This window comes from Anabrus simplex, chromosome 6 (genome assembly GCF_040414725.1).
Source record: "Anabrus simplex isolate iqAnaSimp1 chromosome 6, ASM4041472v1, whole genome shotgun sequence".
Lineage (NCBI taxonomy): Eukaryota > Metazoa > Arthropoda > Insecta > Orthoptera > Tettigoniidae > Anabrus > Anabrus simplex.
The window spans coordinates 70,692,255-70,718,782 of record NC_090270.1 but is presented as its reverse complement, the minus strand read 5'-3'; the positions used below and the strand labels follow the sequence as shown (position 1 = coordinate 70,718,782).

At 37.5% G+C, this 26,528-nt stretch overlaps 1 protein-coding gene across 3 annotated transcripts; it reads left to right on the top strand.

The window, feature by feature from the left end:
* The first annotated feature begins 1,317 nt into the window (after nucleotides 1–1,317).
* On the top strand, nucleotides 1,318–22,978 carry maf-S (MAF bZIP transcription factor K). Of its 3 annotated transcripts, none has more exons than XM_068228252.1 (3): nucleotides 1,318–1,527; nucleotides 9,680–9,846; nucleotides 14,296–22,978. In XM_068228252.1, the coding sequence occupies exons 1-3, from the start codon at nucleotides 1,486–1,488 to the stop codon at nucleotides 14,495–14,497; spliced, it is 411 nt and encodes a 136-aa protein (XP_068084353.1). In that variant the 5' UTR covers nucleotides 1,318–1,485; the 3' UTR covers nucleotides 14,498–22,978. The 3 variants fall into 3 exon arrangements, with proteins under 3 accessions (XP_068084353.1, XP_068084354.1, XP_067005159.1); XM_068228253.1 differs by lacking the exon at nucleotides 14,296–22,978 and adding an exon at nucleotides 12,393–12,754 and having other exon boundaries at nucleotides 1,318–1,379; XM_067149058.2 differs by lacking the exon at nucleotides 14,296–22,978 and adding an exon at nucleotides 12,393–12,754 and having other exon boundaries at nucleotides 1,322–1,527.
* The last annotated feature ends 3,550 nt before the right edge of the window (nucleotides 22,979–26,528 follow it).

Genomic DNA, 26,528 nt, shown 5'->3' with positions numbered 1-26,528 from the left:
TTTACTTCAATGTTATAGTTCTTGCAGTATTGGTCTACATCATTTAATTTGTTATGTACTGTAATGTAACATTTACGGATTTTAAATTCTCGTTGGTTTTTGTCGCTTGCACTTCTTTAGTTAGCTTCTCGAAACTCAAATGTACTGCCTATTTTCTTTCAAAATTTTGTCATATTATGACGATTGAAAGTGTAAGGATTTTTAAATGTCAGTTAAGAACTCATACATTTTATTCACCGCAGTTCCTATGTTCGAATGATCTTCTTTCACCTTACAAGCTGGGGTATTATAACAGTTGTTTTCGAAATGTTTTCTTTACAGTCGCGACAAAACCATATCAAATTATACTTACCAGTTGTTATGTCTTTAAAAACAGCTTCGATATTTGAGCACACGAAAAGTGGAGCTTCCTTTTAATTTTCCATCACAAATGACAAGACCAACTACAACCTATATGAACCAATTTGTTACTTTCATTGACCTGTTTCAGTCTCATCCTTGGCTTTGACAATATGAAAGTGACCGAGGTATGTGTGATGCTAGTAGGCTAATACCATTCCTTATGCAGCCAGTCCCTGTTATGAATGGTATGAAAATATCATTCATAGGGTCAGTTGGTGCGTGCATCTCAGTGGGCTTGGCAGACTGATATGCGAGCAACTTCTGGCTCGGTGAGGAAAGCAACCGGAAACTACCTCACTTCTCATTTACTTAGTACGCCTCTTCAGTTATGCCTAGGACATCTATGGCAGCTGTTGGCATAGCTGTGGAGGATCAAACCAGCCTTCGGGCTGAATACCCAACACATTCATTTACTCGTCTGCATATTAGCCGCCATATTTCTCGCACCCTATTGTGTTTTAGTTATTTACTCGTATTGAGGAATTCTAAATCGGATGTCGTAGGAAATATGGGTGAACTGAATACATTTTCTTTTTAAATGTTTCAGTATATTCTTTCTTTGAAAGGTAAAATATTTCATTACCTGTTAGATCCTGCGCGATCCTGCGTTACCTCACTTTCGAAGCTTTCAAATGTGGCGGCATTTCGTTCAAACATTTTGATTTTGTATCGTAGATTCGCATAATTAATTAGTGAGGAGAAGCGAACTTAAAGTATTATCTTTAAGTACAGACTGGATATGAGAATGTGATACGATAAAAATGATCACTAATACAGTCTCCCAACACTTACAACATCTATTTCTATACTCAAGCTTCAAGGTAACATGTTGGCTACATTGGTAATTATTCTTTTGTTTTTAACCGCTACCTATCGCCCATATAGCAAAGCTTGTGAATCAGCTGCCTGCAACTGCAAGCTGCTCGAAGGCTGTCAATGCCCATGGCACATGGAGAAGGTCTATGTTTGTTGTTCGTGTACGTGCTGCTATCGTATGAACATGACTAAGCAAAAATTTTACTTTTGAGAAGCCATATTTTGTTGCTGAGGTGAAACGTTTTGTATTATCACCAGGAACGGAAAATGCCTCCGGAGGGCAAAAGAGGCGACCGGAAAGCTAGTCAGGTATATCATCTGTATGACCGTAGCCTATTAGGTAGACAGCTTGACCATGGGTGCAGTTCGAATATAGAACAACTTACTGATTCAGTTGGAAATGGCAGTCTTCTTTGTTATCATGGGGAAATGTCTACCTCATTTTTAGTTGCACTTACCCTATTTTGTTTACATTCTTCTACTCATGTTATTCTTCAATCAGATCTGGTATCTCTTGAGGTATTTACTTATTTTTATTTCGTCATGTTTCTCTTCCGATATTTTCTCTGATTATGCAAGAAATAATTCTTTCTTCTACACCCTTTTATGAAGGAGTCACTGAACAACAAAGCTAAAGTCAAGACCTGCCTGGAGTTTGAGGCAACTCATCCTAAGCCACTTGCATTTTAAAATTGAGACATCCAGGCTAAGGCACAAGAGACCAAGCCATTGTGCCACCAATTCTTCGTTCCTCGTTTCATTATTTGTAATGTTTTGTGTTTAACATTCTTTCAACTATCGTCAGTCTGAGATTGTGGAATGCCACAATTTTGATTTGAAAAAAAAAAAAACAAAAAAAAAAACAAAAAAAAACACCACTAGTGCCTTTGGGTCCCTTGCATGTTAGTACTCTTTTTACAGTTCCTAAACCATGATGTACAATAGGCAAAATTCCCAGTAAATATCAAATCTTGTTTTCACTGTGGATAATCTCAAGATCCATTTTGTTCATGATTTTTTAGTACCAATTGTTTGTTTGAATTAACTTTATGATCTGTGCAGTCTGTTCCCTTTTTTTTCCCTGTTTTTATTCTATTGCTCCTGACCAAAGCAAAGACTCGAATCTCCTGGTACTAAATGATGTCAGTGGGAATGCATCGCAGCATCTGTAGTTATAACTTGCTTATGGTAATTAGTTGATCAATATGAATGAAAATATTGCCAATAATGCACAGTTAGTTGCATCAGTTGTCCAGCTTCTTGACTGAATGGTTAGCTTTGTGGACTTTGCTTAAGAGGGTACTGGATTTGATTGCTGGTTGGTTGGGATTTTTAACCACGGCTAGGTAATGCTTTTGCCTTGGTGTCTGGATGTTCATTTTTGTTTCATATGTACACAACACAACACACTAAAAACCACCAGAGAAGCATCTTTCCATATGGGATTGGCCAGAAAGGGCACCCGGCTGTAAAACAGGGCCAAGTCCAGATACGTGAAACCCTTTGCATCCGTTTATACAGTTTAGTGTGTGAAATACTGTTATGTTGGCTCACTATTAATCATTCTCATGTGGTGGTGGTAGTTGTAGTAGCAGTATTATGGTACTCCTCTACCATACATTTCCTTTTTGTATCTACTCACATCTACCTTCCAATTAGGTGTCATCTCCCTTCTGTAGCTGTAGGACAGTACATTCGCTCCTCTTCCTTATCCTACTGCTGAATTTCAAATTAAGTTTTCATATCTTTTGACAACATATTCTTATTCATTACACCAATCTTGAATTTTCACTGTATAATTTTGTACTACTTATGCTGTTGCCTGTACATATATCCTGCTCTTCCTTTCCAGTGCACCTTGTTTATACCAAAAAGGCCTTATTCCAAAGTTGTAACAGTTTCTGGTACGTGTTTCTATGTAGTGGTATACTTTCTACGTAACTACCTTTCTTTCTGCACATTTACTGGAACAGTTTGAGAGTGTGTAGAGCAATTGAGTGTGTTACCCAGCAGTACAACGTTAATGTATTTATATAGGCCTATACTATATGAATCAAAGTCTGCTTGGGGCAATCTATAAATGTATAAAAATGAAAATATACGTGAATTAATGAGGCACTTCGAGGCATCTTAGAAACTTAAAACTCGCTATCAGAGTAGCTAATGACCTTAGGATCCCTAGAAAAATCAAAAATTCCCGAAAGTTTCCGAGGGGGCCAGGCTGGAGGGTTTTGAAATTTGGGGCTCACATTTCTTTCGAGTGGGGTATATTTTTCTAAAGCAATGATCTATAGTTTTCATAGGTTTAAAAGTTTTGTGAAAGTCCTCATTTTTACCCCCACCCCCACCCCAAATAAAGATAGCAGCACAATCAGCTAGATGAGCTAGAAAATTATTTTGCAAAATTATAGCCTGTAACCAATGGAAAAATGACAAGATGTTCAAATGTTCAACTTTCTACCCAGAAACATATAAAAATATGGAGGCAATTTTAATGGCAGTGCTAACCTTTGTTTTGAGGTGTGTGGAGGCTAAGCAGTAACTTGTATCACGGAGCGGATAACACAATCGCACCCAGCATGAAGAGATCTACAACTTTAGTCCTATGACTTTGTCATATCTCGATCCCTTATATGTTAGATAAAGCTGCAGTTTTCGATTTTAGGTAAATTTTGTACTTTTTACATGTATATTTTTTAGTTTGACACACTTATAAGGAAAGATAGAATCATCAAATGCAGCACACACATTGGCATGACCATTGGCCATATGCTAGCCAAATTTTATGATTCTAGCTGGCACATAAGTATGTGAAAAATAAAATAATATGTGAAAACTGTATCCAAATTTCACCCTATTCAAAGCATCTAAAAACCGAGCTCGATAGCTGCAGTCGCTTAAGTGCGGCCGGTATCCAGTATTCGGGAGATAGTAGGTTCGAACCCCACTGTCGGCAGCCCTGAAAATGGTTTTCCGTGGTTTCCCATTTTCACACCAGGCAAATGCTGGGGCTGTACCTTAATTAAGGCCACGGCCGATTCCGTTCCACTCCTAGGCCTTTCCTATCCCATCGTCGCCATAAGACCTATCTGTGTCGGTGCGACGTAAAGCCACTAGCAAAGCATCTAATTCATTCTAACCCATAAATATAGGGGATATGAGGAAATTTCATAGGACCAACCCTGTAGATCACTAAAAAGAGGCCACGAACCTGCTACGTAGGCGTAGCAGGGGGAGAGGTGATACTCCCACGTGGCGCATCCCAGGTGGCGGATAGGGGGGTCCTAACCGGCTTGTCGGCGGACTTGAGGGAAATAAAATACCTCTCGTGGACCAAACACACACCCCCTGTGGGTGGGGGAGGCAGACGAAGAATTCACCCACGGTATCCCCTGCCTGTTGTAAGAAGCGACTGAAAGGGGCGACCAAGGGATGAATGAATTAGAACCATGAAACTACTCTTGATTCGTACCATCATGCGGGGAACACCATGGGTTGCATGTACTTGCGAGTAGTATCACTAACTTGGTACGAAATAGGTTTGTGATTCGTTGCATTAAAAAGCCTGGCTGGGTGGATTCCAGTACCCGTGCGTTGTACCCATGTGGGCAACACCGCGGGTCTGGGCGTAGCCTGTGAGTTGTACCACTATATGAGCGACACCGTGGGTCTGCGTTGCCTGTGATTAGTACTCACTATGTGAGGAACACCACGGGGCCCTTGGGACCGGCACCCGTGACTAGTACACCTAGGTGAGGAAACTCATCGGTTTGCGTTGGCTGTAAGTGGCGCCATTGTGTGCGAAACACCATAGGTCTGCATTACCTGTACAAAGTACAATACTTGTGAGTAGTACCATCTTTTGTGGAACACCGTGAGTCTTCGCTACTTCTGATTAATAACCCAACATGACACATACCATGGTTCTATTTTACTTGCGACATGTACCATTCTGTGGGGCCTTAGACGTGGATTTTGCACCCCCTTTAGACACCAAGCATCATTGTGCTTTATAAGTGGTTCCTTGGTCGGTAATAATGTTATTTTCGATCTCTATTGAGTCCGATCCACTGGTTTTTGTTTGTTTTGTGTTTTGTTGGGTTCCTGTCCATCCATTCATTCTTCATGACATATTTTATTTTTATTTTGGTCAGTGGATGCCTTTGAAATTTTTGTTCTTTCATTTCGTACCATTAGGGGCCGATGACCTTCGATGTTAGGCCCCTTAAAACAACAAGCATCATCATCACTAAAAAGAGGCATCTTATTGTGCAATCAGTTTGTATGTATGACATACCGTTTAGCAGCATTACTCAAATGAAGGTTTGCATTCTTAAATGTGCACATACTTTCTTATATCTATATGTATAAATTACATTGAAGTTGATTTGCAGCGATCTAGAAAGGGGGCTCTGCCATTATGATCCAACCTCTACAAATCAATATTGATTGTCAGTAAGAGAGGCATCTCCAATTATATTCAAAACTCCCCACATCGATTGAGCCTGGCAGTAGGAAAAGGGGCCTGTCAATTTAACATAAACTCTCCAGCGGGGTAATTGGCATTCGTAAAGGGGGTCTGCCATTGTATTGAAAAATTCCCTCTCGATTTGACTGGCAGAAGGCAAGGGAGCATGCAATTTTGGTCAAAACTCCCCTACCCGCTTGTGTTGGGCAGTAGGCAAGGGTACCCGCTATTATAAACAAAATTCCCCAACTAGATTATGACAGAGTAGGCAAAGTGTCCTGCTGTTATAATCAAAACTCCCCAACTCTACTGTGACAACAGTAGGAAAGATGACCTGCCATTATAATTATTACAATTCCACAACTCACACCTTACATGGGAAATAACATATGAGGACCTCCCCATGGTGTTTCTCAGGTAACGCTAAGAGACATGCAATTTAATAAAATCTTACTGCGTATACAGTAATTTACATAGAAATCCACATACAATGTAGAATACCATAGCGAAGCATGGGTACATTTGCTACTTAGCTATATATTGCAGCTAATATAATAATATGAATTAAAATCTCAGTAGGATGGATCGGTGAACTCTTGATTAATTATCAATGATATTAACCTTATGACCGGAGAATGACAGAAACGATGGCAGTTTTTGACTTGGGCGGGACATGGATTCGCTTCTATCTTTCAGGTATTGTTAAATTTGTAGACAAGACTACCACTCACGGAGAGGGAACATTGTTCTGCATTTCACTAAGCTGGAATTTAAACAGAATTGAATTGCAGGTTAAATTCTGGGACAAGGGTAACCAAATATAGAGCTGTCACTGTCTGTAAATAGTATCAAAGTTTACTAGTAGCTGAAGGCCTCCTGTCAGTCTTTCAGGAGCCTTCGTGTTTTGTACAGAGCTAATATTTCTTTTGATTTGCACTTGCCACATATGCACTTAGCATGTCCTGTTAAAATGCATAGAGTGAATGGCCCTACATTGTCTGTCACAATGCAAACAAGGTGAAAATAAAGTTCAAAGATTAACTTAAGTTCACAGAAATGAAAGTGGGACATTAATTCTCATAGTTTCATATCTGTAAACAGGACTAAGAGGTATTACTTTGTATGGGTTGAGGAGCAAGGAGGGAGCTCTCCCGGTTCTGGTTATACTGCCAACTGAATGGAAATGAAAACTGAATTGAATCGATATGATCGATCAATATGAATTTTCTAAACATGTATTATCTTACGCCAACAACTGTGTCACACATACATCATTTAACATTATATAACATTTTTCGATGCGAATCTTGTTCCTAGCATGAAATCTATAGTTCGGCTTTGCTGTGTAAACAACAACAGTACTAGTACGGAAAGTGTATGCCAGATGTTGCACAGTGATGCATAAGCGATTTATAGTTTGTGTTTCAAAGGTTGCCAATACGAATCTCGAAGATAACCGAGGTCGACTGATTCAGCACTAGGGTGTGCATGTACCGCTAAAAGGTGCGCGTACTGTACATTGTAGTGCTTAATGAAGTCCTTCCTGAGGGTGAAATGGTGAACTGCTGGTTCTAGTTTAAAATCATGAGATATTTGAGAAAATGTCTCTAGGAAAAATCCAGGCCGAAATTTCTTAGTAGGACTGCTTCTATAAGAAGAAACAGCAGTTACAGTAAAGAAGCCGCCCATCACCATTTCACTTAGTAGCCGCTCTGAAGTGCTGTGGTTTGTTTACAGTTACCTGACATTTATAACATTGAACAGTACACTATGAATAGGGGAGCAGATAGTGCCATGTTTACTGGGTGATGGAGGAATGATGATAATATCATACCTGATGTCATAGGTTGTTAGAGACAGAGACAGGGAATTAATATTAAAGAAACTGAATGAGGATTTACAGGATTGCCCATCATACTGTTCCTCCTTTATCATTTAAGCAGAGTGTTTAGAATGTGGTTCTCATTATTGATATGACATTTTATTCCTAGATTGGCTGCTAATGCATACACAAATGTAGCTATATAAATAAAAAACTGACAGCGATGCTTTTGAATCCTACCAGCAGCACTATAATTTTCCAGACTAATTTTAAATGACCTTAATTTTATCATGAATTTACAAGTATGATTTGGATTGTAATATCTGAAAATTTTGTAATGCTGCAACAGTAACATTAAGTTGGTTTTACCATGGCAGGAGATGTATTTTAGAAACAATGAATGCTATGTTCCTTAATAAATATTTCACTGGTACTTCAGCATCCATCAGAATGACAGTTTTGTTTTTTTTTTTGCTGGGGCTGTACCTTAATTAAGGCCATGGCCACTTCCAATACCTAGGCCTTTTCTATCCCATCGTCATCGTAAGACCTATCTGTGTTGGGTGTGATGTAAAGCAAATTGTGAAAAAAAAAAAAGAAAAGTTTTCTGAGCTACAAGACTGAGAATCAGCAGTTTACAAACTTTTGAGAAACAACTGCTACAATGAAACTAAAAAACCTTGGCATGTGAAAGTTGTCCTCTGAGAATACTGATTATTTGTTTCAGGTAATTGAAGCCTCTAATGATTAGTTAAGTCTCATGAGCCTGCATTAAAAAAGGCTGTTCAACACATTGTGTGTTGCTTAAGAATGTCAAGCATAATTAAGGTGGTAGTAGTAGTAGTAGTAGTAGTAGTAGTAGTAGTGGTAATAATAATAGTAATAATAATAATAATAATAAAAATAATAATAATCATCTATTTCCTCAGCCACCATTTCTGGCATTTTGATTTAATGCCATTTAGGTTTCCCGTGCGTCAGTTTTGACGTTCCCTTTTTGGCTCTGCCAGATGGCAGAAAAATGTATCACTGTATGGCAATCTATGGCTTAGTTTTTATTAATTTTATCGCATAAACACCAAATGTGTCACCAGAGATCTTTTACAAGCCAACATCGTAAAACGTGGAGTGCTGAATGGACGTGTACCTACCCTCAGTACATCTGACTGCCTTTGGCAGAGTTTAGCAAGAAAGAACAATGAAATGTTCTTGGTTTTACATCCTACTAATTATTTACAAATTTTATAGTCACTGAGGTGTCAGAAATTTTGTCCTGCAGGAATTATTTTATGTGTCCAGTGAATCAGTTGAGGCGAGTTATAGATTTATGATATTTTTTAAAACAATGCATAAAATTATAGTTTTTGTAATATTTTGAATTTTGCAAAGTTGCTTATAGACAGAATATCTTTCATCTAGTACTATTGAAGTATAGTATTTTTGCATTTGAGTAATGTTGGTGGAATAGGAGCCACTTCACATTTATTGACTCATTTATATTCACTTCATTCTTAAAGTCTATCACAAATTAATTTTTCAGAAAATGGTTAGATGAAGACATTTTTTTTCTTTGCTGTAAATACTGAAAGTTGCCTTTCTAGACATCATTTTTTAAGGAATAATTTGTTCATATCATTTTTGAATTTTTGGTATAAAATACATACTTTTATAGAGAAATATTAAAGATGGCACAGTTTTTATAAGTTAAATTCAATGGTTATATTTTGCAAATGCTTGATTTCATAATAGTTATGATTTAAGGGTAGAATTTTAAAAACCTGAACATGCTGTTCAAATTAGTCAAGTTATTTTGAAGTGGGGTGTGAACCTTTATAACTCTGCCTCTGGGTATGGACCAAATTGGTAGATTCAATTCCAGCTTAGTCCAGTGGTGTCTGAAGGTACTCAAACTTCCCAGCTTCATGTCAGTTGATATACTGGCATGTAAAGGAACTCCAATGACAAAATTCCAACACCTTGGCATGTTTAAAAACCTAAAAGTAGTTTGTGGAACATGAGACCAATAGCATTATTTCGTTGCCCAATGTGTGAAAATGAAGTTTACCACTATTAACTTGTAGAATACTGTGGAAGGTAAAGTAGAATAATGTGGAGTTGGCTTACGTGAATTCAATTATATTCTGAACCTGATGGTAAATTTTTCATTCCAGGCTCCTCTTTCACCAGGTCCTGTTCTTGACATCAGCGACGATGAGCTAGTTAGTATTTCTGTGAGAGATCTTAATCGTCAGCTGAAGTTGAGGGGTCTAACCAGAGATGAAATTGTTCGCATGAAACAACGGAGACGAACTCTTAAAAACAGAGGCTATGCTGCCAGGTAAATGTTTGATCGCATAATGTCTTTTTTATTTCAGTTTCTTATCTAGGATTGATATTTCTGTAGGAATTTTAGTCTAGTTATCTGAATCAGAAAATGTTTTTGCTGCCGCACTAGATTTTTCACATTCATCATTATGGATATTGGTTTTCTAAGATCTACTTTGTAGGGTGTTACTGATCCTTCTATCTCCAGTCACGATCTAGGTCTGATGAATGGAATACTGTATATGCTTATTCCCTTCTTGTGCCAATGTGTTTTAAACTTTAGTAAGGGCCGATGACCTAGATGTTAGGCCCCTTAAAATGACAAGCATCATCATCAAACTTTAGTAAATTAAAAAAAAAAGGCTTTCTGTATGTTTACGTATGCTTTTATTCTTCTGGGTTTAATATGTAACATTCTAAAATTATGAAATCTTGTTTTAAAACAAATATATTTTGTTTTATGTCACGCCGACACAAGTTCTTATGATGATGTTAAGATAGGAAAGAGCTAGGAGTGGGAAGGAAGCGACCGTGGCCTTAATTAAAATACAGCCCCAGTATTTGCCTGGTGTGAAAATGGGAAACCACGGAAAACCATCTCCAGGGCTGCCGACAGTCTGCGCGCCCCTAACTGCACGCCCAACTCGTCCGGTAAATCTTGTTCTTGCTACTTTCAAAATTTACCTCTTGTTTAAAAGCTTGTACAAAAACTGAGCAGATTCTGCATGTCCATGATCTTGAATCAAGATACTATATATCTGTTTTAACTAGAATTATATACTGTACAGTATAATTATTTGTTGCAGTCCATCAATCATTGTTTGATTTTCCATCAATTATTAATATTCGGTTATTATTATATAGCAACATCTGGGTTTAATTTTGTGAATGAAAGATAAGAGAGACTAGGCGAGTTGGCCGTTCGGTTAGGAGTGCGCAGCTGTGAGCTTGCATCCGGGAGATAGTGGGTTCGAACCCTACTGTCGGCAGCCCTGAAGATGGTTTTCCATTTTCACACCAGGCTGTACCTTAATTAAGGCCACGGCCGCTTCCGAGCCGTTGTTAGGCCTTTCCTATCCCATCGTTGCCTTAAGACCTATCTGTGTCGGTGCGACGTAAATCGAATAGCGCAAAAAAAAAAAAAAAAAAAAAATTTTTATGGAGTGTATTTGAAATAAATATTATTTATTACTCAGTCCTTTAATGGGATTCATGTCCACTCAGTTGCTAATCAGGTACATTACCTCCATGCCGTTGAGATGGAAAAACCGCATCAGGTAAGCCAGTTAACATTTTTTATGGTAAAATCAGAGTGTTTCTTTAGTGCAGGTTCCTCTGGCTCATTTCCTTTCATTGATTAGCAGTTATTAATTAACTCCTCTGTCTGTCTGAGTACGTACTCGAGCTCCCCATTACCGCAGCTGGTGTCAGCCCGAACATGTGCTTGGGCTTGTGTAGCTTTGCCTTAATAGCTTTGATTTTCACTGAAAATGAATGTAAACACCATCTGTTGCACATCATTGGAATAGCAAAGATATTTTCGTAGCAATAGTCCTGCTCTAAGTATTTATCTTCCTTGCGTGGCCCAACTAGAGACAAAAAAATGATGCTAGCTGCGATTTGTTTACACTGAGACTTCCTCAGCCTGTGTTGTTTCGTGTTATTTACTAAATGATGATACAGTATTGAAGTTAATCTACTGATACATGTCTCCGTACAATTGAGGTACTTTGATAGTTGACCACTGCTGTGATTTGATCCCACAGTCTTATGCATTGGCGATAATTATGTTTATTTGTTACACTATGCAGCCTGTTGGTAAGCTCTGTTCATTGAGAAAAATTGCGTATATTATTTATTCAGATTGTGTGTCATGAGTATTTTTGTTCAGCTTTACCGAATTTGTTCAGGCTTTTGTTCTCTAATCTCCTTGTTGGAGAAATCAGTTACTGTCATACTTGTTAATGTTCTTTAGAGGCAGAGTATTACCTAATTAAAAATAATTAAGTGTTATTGTGTGCTTAATTGATAGAGGCACTTGTTTATGGTAAAAATTTTTGCCTAATTTAGTCATGAAAAAGTTATTGCAGTATATTTTTCACTATTTTTATTTTGCCAATAATTTTATTAAATTTTATTTTCACTTTTTAGCATAAAAGCTGAACCAAAAGGTGTTTGATAGCATATTTGAAGTAAAACATAGGTATTTTATTTTTACATCTGTGCAAGAAACATGAGGGTTATGCTTCTGCTGAAAACACATATTACATATATCAAAGCATGGATGTTTGGAAAAATTTTATCCTGCCACTTTAACAAGTAGGGCGTAGTTTATGTACATAATTTATACATCAGTCTGGAAGAGATACAGGTACCATGAGTACCATGTTACTGGGAGTCAGATCTGTTCTCCTATCAGACCTATTCCAGTATGTTGAAAATGACCTTTCACCATGATCGTTACTGACTGGGATCCATAAAACCTTCACTGCAGCAAGAATTTTCATTGTTATTAGTGTGTTTTAGCAACGTCTGTAATTGAATATGTTGTTATTTCAGTTGTCGCATCAAACGTATTGAACAAAAGGATGATTTGGAGACTGAGAAATCTCAGGAGTACAGGGACATGGATGCTATGCAAGATGAAAACATCAGGATGAGAGAAGAAGTTGAAGCAATGCATACAAAATATGAAGCTCTGAAGACATTTGCTGCACTTAAAAAAATCCCAATTCCACCAGAGTTGGAGTCGATTCATTGAGCAGAAGCGGGAAGTGTAATATGATGAATGGCTTCTCTGCTCTATATGAAGTACCATCTAGATCTGTAAACACTGTGTATGGTTAAAGATACTGTGATGTTGAAAATTCTTGTAGGTTGAGAATTTGCTTTATTAAATGAGACACTTCAGCATTTTCTAACTTACCTTTCATTATGCTTCTTGGATCAAAGAGTAATTCCACCTAATTTCATCAATTATTTCACAATTTTACTTAAAGGTTTTGAGCCAAAATGGTAAAATTTTGGAATTTTTTGCTTTGCGAGAAAACAGGTGCCTGTATCAGTTGATTATCTACACAAATCTTATTTCATTTTTATATTTCCCATTCTTAATATTTGAACAATGTTGCTAACAATCATTAATAAGCAAACATATTAGGGAAGGAACCACCTTCATGTTAATTAGTGGAAAACAATTATTATTCAACATATTTTGTATGGGTATTAATAAGCCCAGTGTAACTGATGTATTTAGATCAATAGATAATTTATAGCTAAATATTTTCTGCTTGGTTGAGTGGCTAGTGCCATAGAATACTGGCCTTCTGAGTCAAGTTTTGATTTCGCTTCAATCCAGCTGTGTATGAAGGTGTCCAGATACATCAGTCTAATTTTGGTAGATTTACTGGAATTAAAAGAACTCCTGCAGGACAAACTTCTGGCACTTTGATGTCTCCACAAACTTTAATAGTAATAGTGGGATGTGAAACCAGTACCATTATCATTATAATAAATATTTTATTTGCAGAATTGAAATTGGAATTATTTGGTTTTGTATACAAATCACAAAAATATTTTGCTGGCTGTTGGTTAGAAGTCCCTAGTGTAATAGTTTCTGAGATGGGACAGTGGAAATGGATTAATTAGATCATTACAGAATTTATTACATTTTGATTTAATTTTTCTCAAAATACTGACTTTCTGGGAGAATACTAGTGTACATAACCTTGTATTTTAATATTTCTATTGTTTTACTTTTGACATTGCCTATCTGCCAACATAATATTTCAATGACAGTAAATAACTTGCCCGAATATGTATATTTCTTTGTTGATTTAAATTTAAGAGCTTTGTTTATATGTATAAAGAAATTTATACCAAGCTGCTCCTTTTGTATATTTGTAACCTTACCTGAAGATCCTGATCATAATTCCATGATTATTGTCTTATAGGTACACTGCTAAAAGAAGTTTGTAATATCGTGGAATTAGTCGGTCTACTGTAGGCTATACAGTAGAAACAGTTCTGACTAAAGCATGGCAAGGTACAGCAGATGCTAGATGAACTGTATTCAACATTTCATATGACCACAACCTCAGCAAATACTTCAAGGTGTCATTAGCAATGCCCGAGTAATATAGATATCTGAAAATGGAATCAATACAGTACAGTACTCTGATTACAGTGATTTCTCAACATGTTATGTTACTGCACACTGCCTAAGTGAGCTCAAAGCAGTATTTTGTTAAGGCATAGTAGAAAAATGAAATATTCCCTCCAGTTATACACACCAGAACTCGTGTTTTATTCATTAATATTGGAAGATGTTTACATTTCCAGTTATGTTTATCACAACAAGAGGACATTTTTATTTATGAAAGTTTAAAATTTATAACTTAGACATTTAAAAGCAAGAATTTTCATTGTTGTTAGTGTGTAATTGAATGTGTTATTATTTCAGTTGTCGCATCAAACGTATTGAACAAAAGGATGAGTTGGAGACTGAGAAATCTCAGGAGTACAGGGACATGGAGGCTATGCAAGATGAAAACAACAGGATGAGAGAAGAAGTTGAAGCGATGCATGCAAAATATGAAGCTCTGAAGAAGTTTGCTGCACTTAAAAAAATCCCTATTCCACCTGAGTTGGAGTCAATTCATTGAAAAGAAGCAAGAAGTATAGTATTATGAATGGCTTCTCTTCTATTTTGTTTGAGGGACAGGAAAAAAAAGCTTACTTGTTTACATTCTTAAATATTTTCAGTATTATTACTGTACTTGATAGAATGTAGGTGATCTTATCAAAGCTGTATCTGAAAAATTCAGAGAAAGAAAGAATCTAAATAGTGGGGTTTAGATATGCTGTGAATAGCATTGTTCTTAACAGATTCATTGATTCCCTCCTGGCAGGATTAACTAGGAATGTATTCTCTGTCTTTTTGATTAGATGTTGATTGAACTAACTGTTTAAACAAGTACTTGCTTTTCTTCAAAGACAATTTTTATGTAGTAAATATTGTATTATTCCCATCTCTATTACTGGAGATAGTGGATTCAACCCCCACTGTCAGTAGCCCTGAAGATGGTTTTCTGTAGTTCCCCATTTTCACACCAAGCAACTGTTGGGTCTGTACCTTGTGGCTAAACACATTGAAACACAGGACCAATGTGGTGTTTATTCTTGATTAGTGGGACCTACCGAAGGTTGTATGGAAGGGAAAAAGTTGAAGAATCATATCTGAATTGAAAGTCTAGAATAGTGAAGAGAGGAGAAATGGTTTGATTGTTAGGCATAAACATGCTTGCCCCTTTTACATTACTTTCATAAATATGAGATCCTGGATGACATTCAGATGGTCGTAATTTTTGACTTGAAGACAATTGATGTTGTAAACAGTGGTATTCAGAAGGTACTTATGGCACTTTGGTACTTCAATGATATCATCACCATATTTTTGGATTATGATACTAGCTCATTATTAATCTACCATCATTGGCCTCTGATAAGTCCTGGAGAATGACAGATGACTGATTCGCTGCAAAGGGGATTAGGCTTCGTTTTGGTGTGTGTGGCTTTTTAAAAAAAAAATTTATTATTTTTATTTTATATATACCTGGAAGAGACGGTGTGGGCGAACTTGAACATGAGATTATAGGATCTGCTGGGCGTGTGCAGTCCACTGTTGGAACTAGGTACAGAGAGACGATTTCTTGAATTATCATAAGAACAACTCAGTTTTAGGTAATTATTTATTATCGAATAAATTCCAGAGTTTATGAAAGCTATCTTATATTGCTTTTCACAGTAGATCCTAGGTGGACTTCTGCTTTGGGCCAGGTTTGAGCTTTCCAATACTCAACAGCTAGTTACCATGAAGTTCTAGAAGATCCACTCCAATCACCATTAAAAGATCACACTAATGACCTGAGCCCTGGTCTCTCAGCAGAAGATCCATCCGTATAGATCAACTAAGTCGCATTTCCTTAATTTTGAATTATTTCACCAAGCTACTATGTGCAGTATGTGGTTTAGGAATAACTTTGATATTTTGACATAATTACACTCGTCTTATTTGAATGAGTCCACAAGGGAATGATTGGGTTAAAGTTCCCTAAAGATATGTTGCAACTATCTACACTGCTGGGTTCAGTCATCGCACTTGGATGAGTCCACAAGTGAATTTACACTGTCATTAAAACAACTGAACATGGTGCGAATGTTTTATAAGTTAGTAGAACTTGCAAAGATTCCTAACACTTCAACTGAGATTATTTAGTCTTGTGATTTTACACTTTGCAGTTTTCAAAAATAAAGCTCAGTGCTATTACAGAATTTGTTTTAACACTTGACACAGTTTGGAGAAATCACAAGTACAAGAATCTTGTTGCACGTCATTACTGTTGTAGAAATTATTCTATCGCCTCGTAAAGTTGTATTGATGACAGAAATTTTTTACAAGTCCTTGGAACTTCAAATATTAACAATACAATTATTTGAACACTTCACAAAGTTATATTGCTCAAAGTAAGTACGAGTCCACTGACTCTGATTAGATTCTAAGTTTACTTGGAAGACCACGTCATAACTTGTTAAGTCGCTAGACTAACGGCCATTCACACGTCGTACGCATCCCAGCAACTCGCCTAAGAGGTGACTGCTGACTGTGCTTTGCCTGCCTGGGCTTTTTGCATTGCAAACTGATTGTGACGTATATGATTATGGGCTGCAAGTTATTACTTGTCGGCAATGTCGCCAGGAAATACCGGCACCGCACACACTTATGTACTAGTATGGCTTTCGAAGCCTTGCAACCTGGGGCATACTGGTATCAGAACGCACAGGCAAACAGCGACAAAATGAGTAACTGAGAATCTAATTCATGAAAAAGATTTAATATTTGTTCTTGTCACTGGTAAGCATCAAAATGAATGTCCCTTTTTCATTAAGACTGTCTTATAACTAGCTCCCAAGGGCCACATTTTTGAGATCTGCTGTAATACATAATCAAACTTTCTGGTATTGGGAAATTTACAAGTGGTATACCCCTGCTTGCAACTCTTGTAGTTCACCAAAAGTGGGCCTCTCCATGTATGATATAGGTTTTTCCAGCTTTGTGTTTATTACAGTATTAGGTACTCCCGCGGAAGTATCAACTGATCTGGAATGTACTGATGCATGTGTTTGTGTGTGATGTGATTACTATACTGCAGACCTGTGTGTATGAGAATTTTTTTGTTTTTTTAGTACAGTAATACTGAACAGTTACCAACAGTAATTTACATAGCAACACATTAACGTGTGAAGCATTTATTTGTTACCATGGGTAATTACAGAAACCGTTCTGCAGCCTTCAAGCTAAACATAATTGTCTTCGCTGAACAGTACGGAAACAGAGTTGAGGAAAGAAAATTTTCTATGAGTGAAAAAGTGGTGCGTAACTGGCAAAAAAAACCATGAACTATTCTATATGCATATTTGTCAACTGGAGCAGCAGCTTTGTCTGAGGTCACGTGATTACAGCTGATCAAATGGCAGAATCCTGGTCCTCTGAAGTAGTTTCTGCATTGTCGATGGTGATGTATTCGGCGAAAGTTGTACCGACATCTTGCAAACATGACTGCGTTGCTAAATGCCTCATACGCCATACACGTATTTAAATTGCGCTTTCATATGCTATTTACATTGCAGTTCCATTTACCTTTTAAGCGGCTTGAGGAACGAAATTTGAACATGCAATGATTATGCAATGAAATTTCAAAATAAAATTTTTGTATTGAAAATAAAGGATGCAACAATTATGCGGTGGCGACTATTATGCAGTGAAATGCGGTATATCTGTGGGCCAGCTGTATATTGTACTTTTCCATGCTTTTCCAGTTTGATCATGACAAATATTCAGATGGTACCTTCTCAACTATCCAAGTAAACTTCAAATATGGTCACCAATTCAAACACCCCCTGTGGGTGGCAGACACAGATGAAGAATACACCCATGGTATCCCCTGCCTTTTGTAAGAGGCGAATAAAAGGGACGACCAAGGGATGATACTTTTGGAACCATGTGATTAGTACCATTTAGCGATGAACACCGTGTGTCAACTTGACTTCCGATTAGTATTATTACACATGCCTGGTTGTGCTCCCTCTTAGAGTGATAATCACTACTGCCTGAGGAACCGCTACTGCCTCCAGCTGAGTTTGTGATTAGTATCATCAGGGGAGGATTACTATGGGAGTAATAATAATAATTTAGTGTGGCTATTTCTAGCAGAGTGCAGCCCTTGTAAGGCAGACCCTCTGATGAGGGTGGGCGGCATCTGCCATACACCGTGGGTCTACATTGCCTGTAGTTAATACCATGATTATACGTAGCATTTGATGAGTACCACTATCCGAGCAACACCATGGATATACATGGTCTGTGATTAGTACCACTATATGAGGAACACCATGGATCTAGCTGGCACCCGTGATTAGTACCTCTATGCGAGGAACACCATGGGTCTACATTGTTTGTGAGTAGTACAGTTATGTGAGGAACACTATGGGTCTGTGTTGCCTGTGAGTAGTGCTGTTGTGTGCAATGTACTCTGGATCTACATTACCTATGATTAGGAACACCATGCTTTTTTGTTACCTGTAGTTAGTACTTCTATAGGAGAAACATCATGGTTCTGCTTTACCAGTGATTAGAACTATTATGAGGGGCCGGTGAAATGGATTTTGGACCCCTTTGGACAACAAGCATCATCCCAGAAAATAAGGCGTTGTGAAATCAGATCTGCCAATTGTTTTGGATTCATGGTCATTTTTTCATCATTCGTTTTAGATTCCAGTCAGTGGATACATTTTGAAGTTGTAATCATCGTTTCATTTTGTTCCACCTCGTACCGCTAGGGGCCGATGACATAGATCTTAGGCCTCCTTTAAACAACAAGCATAATCATCGTTATCACCAATTCAAACACAAATATAGTACAGAATCTGCTAATTTAGAAACACAGTGAAGAATTGAACTTAATAAAATTAAATTACAGCACTGTAATAATCATCAGCAATTTTAAAAATACCTGACAGCAAAAAAAGAAACTGTAAGACAAATGAAATTGAGAAAATTAAAAATAAATCAACCAAAGAAAACAAAAATAGTACACAACAAAAATTAATAACTAATCTTAAATCTAAAGCTAAAAACAATAATAATCTAATCGCAACAAAGGCAGGACAAGGGCAAAGTCACTTCCTTCTTCTTCATCTTATCCTGCTTCAAGCGGGGTTGATGTTTCAGGCATGTCTTTTCCACTTTATCCTATCCCACACATCATCCTCCCATAATTTCTTCTTCAGATCTTCTCGTACATTCTCCACCTCCTTCTTTGGTCTCCCCCCATTTCTCTAGTCACATCCATCACACTCCTCCCTACATAGCTTTCATCCTTTCGCATAATATGTCCATACCATAGAAGTCTTCTCTCCTGTACTTTCTTAGATACTTCTATCACTTCCTCTGATTTTCTCATTTTTGATGCGGTCCATTTTAGTGACACCACTCATCCATCTTGGCAATTTCATCTCTGCAACATCTAATTTATTACATTGTGCCTTTGTTATTGCCAAGTCTCTACACTATACAACATGGCTGCCCTCACTGCTGCCTAGTTGGCTTTTCCTTTAGCACTTATGCAAGTCTTTTGTCACACAGGATGCCAAACATTCTTTTCCAGTTCATCCAGGCAGACTTCACTCTGTGGTTAATCTCCGTGTTAAGGTTGCAAACATATGAAACCATCTGCTGTTTTTAAGCATGCACCATCCATCTCTAACAATTCATTACCCTCACCTCTGACGCACAGGTATTCGGTATTCTTTCTGTTAATTTTTAGGCCGGGGCCGATGACCTTAGATGTTAGACCCCTGTAAGCAACAAGCAATTTTTACGCCTCTACCTTCCAAGGATTTTCTCAAGCTTTCCAGCCCCTCTTCCTATTCTATCCTAATGGTGCTACACAAAACAATTTCAGCAAACATCATGCACCATCAGATAAGACATCCATCACAAGGTTGAATATGTATGGACTCAGTGAGGACCCCTGATGCAACCCAACTTGAACTGGTATCCATCCAGTCAACCCTACCCTGCTTCTTACTCTTGTTCTAGCTTCCTCGTACACATCCTAGATAATTCTCACAAACTTTTCCGGTACTGTCCTGGTCCTCAAACATGTCCAGAGGCAAAGTCACTGTCATCCTTAAAAGTAAGACTACATAAAACAAAATCTGATCAAACAACATTAAAGAAATAAAGAAGTATCTAAAAATAAAAAAAAGGAAATGGTTTATAATAAACGAAAAAAGAAGATATAAACTAGTTCTGATAAATCCAAGATGCCCTACTTTAAATGCTTTCCAAAAAATTCATTAAGAAAACTACCCTGTTAGACCTACTGTAAATTGTAGAAACAGCTCCACATTTCAAATGTCGCTGGGCTTATTGACTCGGACAGTCAAGGCGCTGGCCTTCTGATCCCAACTTGGCAGGTTTGATTCAGGCTCAGTCTCTATAGATTTACTGGCACGTAAAAGAACTCCTGCGGGACTAAATTCCAGCACCTTCGCGTCTCCAAAAACCGTAAAAAAGTAGTACGTGGGACGTAAAGCCAATATTATTATTATTATTATTTACATTTCAATTGTCAGTATTTTTTACTTGTCGAAGCGGCGGCCGGGTGCTGGAGCTGTGGAGGCCATTTTGCAAACTGCCGGACCCCCTTAGTACCCTGAGATACATGCCGCTTGATTGAGAGCGGCAGGCTCCCTGCCCATGACTGCAATACTGCGAGCCTCTGCACACCCATTGTTCATGCTCATATGCGGCGCTCAGTAATGTAAACATCTACAAAAATATACTAAAATAGAAAACAATAAATATCAGATTCACTTGAAGCAATTTCTAAGATGCAGACAACAGAAATAAATGAGGAAACTATATTAGTGTTATATGATGTAACCAACATGTATTCTAATATTCCCATTAAAGAGACCATAGACTTAATGGAAGAAAATTTAAAGAACCAAGGCAAATTAAGTCAGACAGAAATTAATGGAAGAATAAACTGAACATCTGTTCAGTACCTGCCTAAGAACTTCAGCAGCATGTCCAGTCAGCCCTTCTATAGATCATTCCATGTTAAGAAAACAGTATTGCTCTAATGACAACAAGATTGCCATATCGAACTGTTCTTCTCGGCAGCATCACGGGAAAACTGTGGAATGTAAATTTGTGAAACTCAATATTTATGTTTAAAATACTAATATAAATGGTCCGTTATTGGACATTATAAATTTTCCAGCTAACTCATTCCTGGTTGCCAGCGTTTCGCCTCGGTGTGCTAAGATGGGCTCATCAGTTAGTAAATAGCACACCCACTTGAGATTGTCACTCATAGTGCACTGGCACTGCCGGTGGCTCCAGTAGCCTACGCAGTGGCCTCCACGGTATGCACTAGCCATGCGTCTTGGTGGGTGCGCTATTTACCAACTGATGAGGTCAACTTAGCACACTGGGGCGAAACGCTGACAACCAGGAATGAGTTAGCTGGAAAATTTATAATGTCCAATAATGAACCATTTATATTGGTATTATAAATGTATTCATTCGGGACAAATTTTTCAGGTTCCCTATGGGAATCAACATCTATATCATTTAAGTTTAAGATAAAAGGGGGAAGAAACTAAGCTGAAAACTATTTTTATGAACTCAAGGGGTTGGTGGTAAGAGGGACTCATTTTAATGTTCACAGCATAACGGGAAGATGCCAGAATATAAATTTGTGAAACTCAGTTTTAAGTTCAAGATCAAAGGGGAAAGAAAATAAGCTGCAAATTAAGCACAGTTTACTTTAGTTTCTCTCTTACCATCATGCATAAAGTAAATAAATCACTGCATTACTATTAATGAAAGAAATCACACACATAGGCTAATTAATCGCATAACACTCACTCAACACAAGACATGTACTCACTGATATAAGGACTAAAAACATACGCATCACATAAATAGACTACTTCTCTACAACAGTAACAAGCTGCCAGGATTCAGAGTAATGATTACATGTTACATGTAGGCCTACCAGTGTCACAGAAGGAAAATGAAGGAAGGCAACAAAACGATGGCTGTTGCCACCATTGTGCTTCCTCCCAGCGAATGTGTTTATAAATAGAAAAGCTTCAGTAGTTATTTTAATAACGCACGGACAAAAATGCCTCATACTTTTTTGTTTCTTTTCATAATACAATATGAAGTACATTATAATATTCCTTTATCACGAGGAATTTTGGGTGTCTAAGAGAGGGTTTGTTTGCTCCTTGTAGGTCCATAAGAGCAATACTTTTCTCTTAACATGGAATGATGTATAATGGTATGTTATACCAAAAACAACATTTTAAGGTCTAGTGTTTAGGTCCTCACACTGTCATTCGTTTCTTCTTATTTTTACAGTTTATTTCATCTGGGCTCCATTTTATCTTGATGATGCGCCTTTGTGAATTAGTGTGCTTTAAATAAGTTTTAATCACTGATGATGGACCTCGGTGTGCAAAAACCGGTCTTGATCTGAACACTTGTGAGCTGGTACAACTGTTTGTTTTTAATAATAATAGCATTGTAATATGTTCATTTACAGAATATGTTATAACAAGATTTGTGCAGTACATTTGGGCATTGGTAATAAATTACTAGTGAGTTGAAATGGGAAACCGTAGAAAACCATATAACTGGGTGACAGATAAATGACCAAGGGATTCACTGCTAATAAATGAGAAAATCGTATTAATTGATAGTCTACTATTCTCAAAGTTTCACTGTATAACTTCTTGACCAGCCCTCAAAGAGTACCCAGTTTTGGTGAAGAAGATTTTTACATGTTGATTAATAGTGGTGTTATGTAGATTAAAGAAAATGTTGGTTAATTTAACAGTTTTTCTCTGATCTATCACATGTATAAAGTAAAATGCGCAACCCTGTAGTTATTGTTGGTTTCAAAGATTAGTTATGTAGTAATATTAATTTATTGTGTTGTCAATTGTTTGTGGTCCCTAGACAATATATTTTTTGTATAATCAGAAAATTATTTTTAATAAAATATATTTTTGTGAAATTGTTTCCATTTACCTTTGGTGTTAGAGACATCCATCCTGTTTCAATTTGCATGAAATTATTAGCTCCATTGCCTCACATGTGATGAAAAGACTCAGCCAACTAGTTCTTGGAAGATGATCAGGAGACCAGAGGAACAGGTAACCTTGTATACACGCTCAGAATATCTTGAGCTTTAAATCTAATGTGGTTCACGCAAATCTTAAACAAAATATGATTATGTCCTAGATTACCTCACTTAGTGATGTGGGAAAGGAAAACTTGTATCATGAACTTTAAATTAGTGATGGGCAGTTTGAGACAGGGTCTTAAAATTTCTCGAGACTAGCGTAAGCACTTTCTCACGAGAAATGTTGAGAGATCTCGAGAGCATTTTCCCTGGCTTGTGCGGCGAGCAGCATGTCATATGCCTACAGGTAGTCGGAGCTGAATGCTGTGTGTTCCGAATATGCAAATAGCCAACCACAGGCATTCTCCATTCCATAAACAACAAGCGACTAGGACGTTTATTTCTTTCATTTCTACCAAGGTCTGTTTTGATGCATTACAACATTGTAATTATAAAAGATACCTACGTATTCTGGCAGTGTGTGCAGCGTAAGTGCACAAATGAGTAGGCTAAGTAGAGAAACTGACGGCTAGTGTAGGTGTTCATCCTTACCAGTCATAATTTATCAGATCCCACATTCAGTATCCATTTGATCAGTGCTTGTGTTTATCAGCATTATGGTGATGAAGTAAATAATTCCTTAGAATATTATAGAGTATTCACATTATAATTTGGTACTTCAGAATGTGACGGTGCAGATCATTATAACATTTAAATTTACACGTTACGCTACATCAAGAATTACCTGAGCTCTTATCTTCAAGAAATCACATGCTGCGTAAATCCGATTCTCAATTGTTCTAATATTGCATTTTTTAACTTTTTTCTTTACACAATTGTTTTTTATGTCAACTTTTCTGCATCTCCAAACTTTAAGAATCTCACATACAAGATTTTATAAACCTTACTATGTATTTCTATTGTCAAGTATATTACACTATATTATGCGATTTCACGCCTAGCAACATTTACAAACTTGATCCTAGAGCTACTTAAATTGTTCGAGTTTCATAAACATTTCAAAACACAGTGCCATTAGCACATAAGTTTTACTGCTCTCCAAGAACTTACGTCTGGCTTCATTTATATGATTGATCCTCGACCTCTTCAAGATTTTAAGAACTTTCAACACGCAGTGCTACTGCTATATAATACTTCATGAACTACAACTAGTGGAAAATTTATAATGAATATTGAATTTTCACGACCGCATTGTAATCGAAACAGACTTTCAACGTTTTAGGTCGTGTTACGTACATGTTGAAGAGATGTTAAGTACAGAACAAAAATGGCCAGCCGGACACCATAGCTCAATTGGTAGAGCAACCGACGCAAAATCGGGAGGTTGTGGGTTCGGATCCCACTAGTGTCCGGCTGGCCATTTTTGTTCTGTACTTAACATCTCTTCAACACGTACTATATGTACGTAACACGACCTAAAATGTTGAAAGTCTGTTTCGAAAATTTATAATTTATACTTCACCTATTATTTTTCTGTGCATTGTTTTTTTATATTTTATGTGATCGGCTGATGATGACCCGGAACAGTGGTCGAAACCAGTGCCGCTTATAATCAACTAGTAATGTAACATTACATTTCTAATTCTACATGTATTGAAAAGGCTGATCCATTATATAACTTCTTTCAATTTAATTGTCAGTGATCATGTACCTCGTGATGTTTTTTGGATGTTGCTTCACAAGATTGGCTGCTCTCCAAAATTCCTCTTGTTGGTCAAGAGGCTCCATGAAGATATCCAATTTAAAATCCGTGTCAGTAGTTTGCTTTCAGAGCGGTTTGAAGTCGGTTATGGAGTGAAACAAGTGTGTGTTCTTGCTGTAACACTGTTTTCTATTTATTTCATAGCTGTGATAAATGATCCACAAAAACATGCCGACAGTGTCCACTTCCAGTATCGATGTGCTGGAGGACTCTTCAACCTGAGGAGATTCCAAGCCAGTAGGAAAGTGCAGTCAGAAACTGTAAATGGGTTGATATTTGCTGATGTGGCCACTGTCACAGATACAAAGGAAGGACTTCTGAACAGTGTAACCAGGTTTCATGAATTGTGAACCAGAATTGAACTCAAAATCAGTGTGATAAAACAAACAAACTGAATTACTGGCATGTGAGATTTACCCTGCAGTGCATGTGCCAACACTGATGGTGTAACTCTTAAGTCTGTGGAGAAATTCAGGTACTGGGTAGCACTTTAACTTCTAGAAACCAGATGGACGTGGAAATTAACTGTTGAATCAGCGCAGCAGCTTCTTTCGGGAAGCTTGTGTACAAGGCTGTTATATTCCCGACTCTTCTGTATGCTTCTGAGACTTTGTGTCCCTGTTGACAGCATATCAAGATGTTAGATAATTTCTACTTGAAATGTCTCAGATCAGTCCTGTGCATCAAGTGGAATGATAACATCAGAAATACTGATGTACTTTGAAGGGCAAACTTATCAGATATTAAGATGCTGCTCATTGAAAATCAATTACGATGGATGGGATGTGATCCAGATGCAAGGCTGCCAACTACAGTGAGAGAAGTATTCTGACACTTCAGCATTTTCAATACAAAAGATAATACTTCCGCTCCTATGAATAGGAAGTGAAATTCAGCGTGTCAGGTGTATTAATAGTGATCTTGCTTCCGAAAACAAAGAGTTTGTTTACCAGTCCCTTTCATGTCTCTTATGCTAAACACCAATTGGAGAAGGTGGCCTGTTCCATGCTCTATTCGAACATATACTGAAAGAGAGAAACAAATGAGTGTTGTGCAATCACTCTCCTGTTTCAGAACCATATCGAGCCTCAAGAGTATAAGTGTGGCACGTTGCAGCAGATGGACAGCAGTGAAATCAACAGGAGAAATAAGGTAATACAGAATGGGTTGCAAAGGAAAGGAGACAACACAGGATGAAAGAAAATTGATTGCAAGGCCAATCCTGTTTTTATCAGGTTCAAACATTCAGCTGCATACAAAGCCTCCGAGCAGATCACTGTCTGGTAGTGTCTGAGTTTTGCATTGATCGAGATGTTCTTCTTGTTGCAAGTGTTCATGGTGAGTTTGTGTACCAAGTTCATCTTGGTGATTCTCGATAACAGTACCTCTCTTTCTGACAGATTATTGCCTATCCACTCTCCCAGATATTTGAATTTCTCTACTTTCTGAATCCTTTCTCTCTCAACTGTCATCAATCAGGGTTCTGTTTTGATGTTTGTCATTTATTGTGTCTTCTCAAAGGAGATATGTAGGCCTGCCTTAGTTGCTTCTTCCTGGAGTTGGGCAGTTTGGTTCCATGCCTCTTCTATTGACTGACAGAATCACAATGTCATCGGCAAACGCTAAACAGTCACCCCCAATTCTTTTAAACTTGCATCCCATTCGTATACAACCTACTCCTTGCATTTTGTGGTGCCACACTCTAAT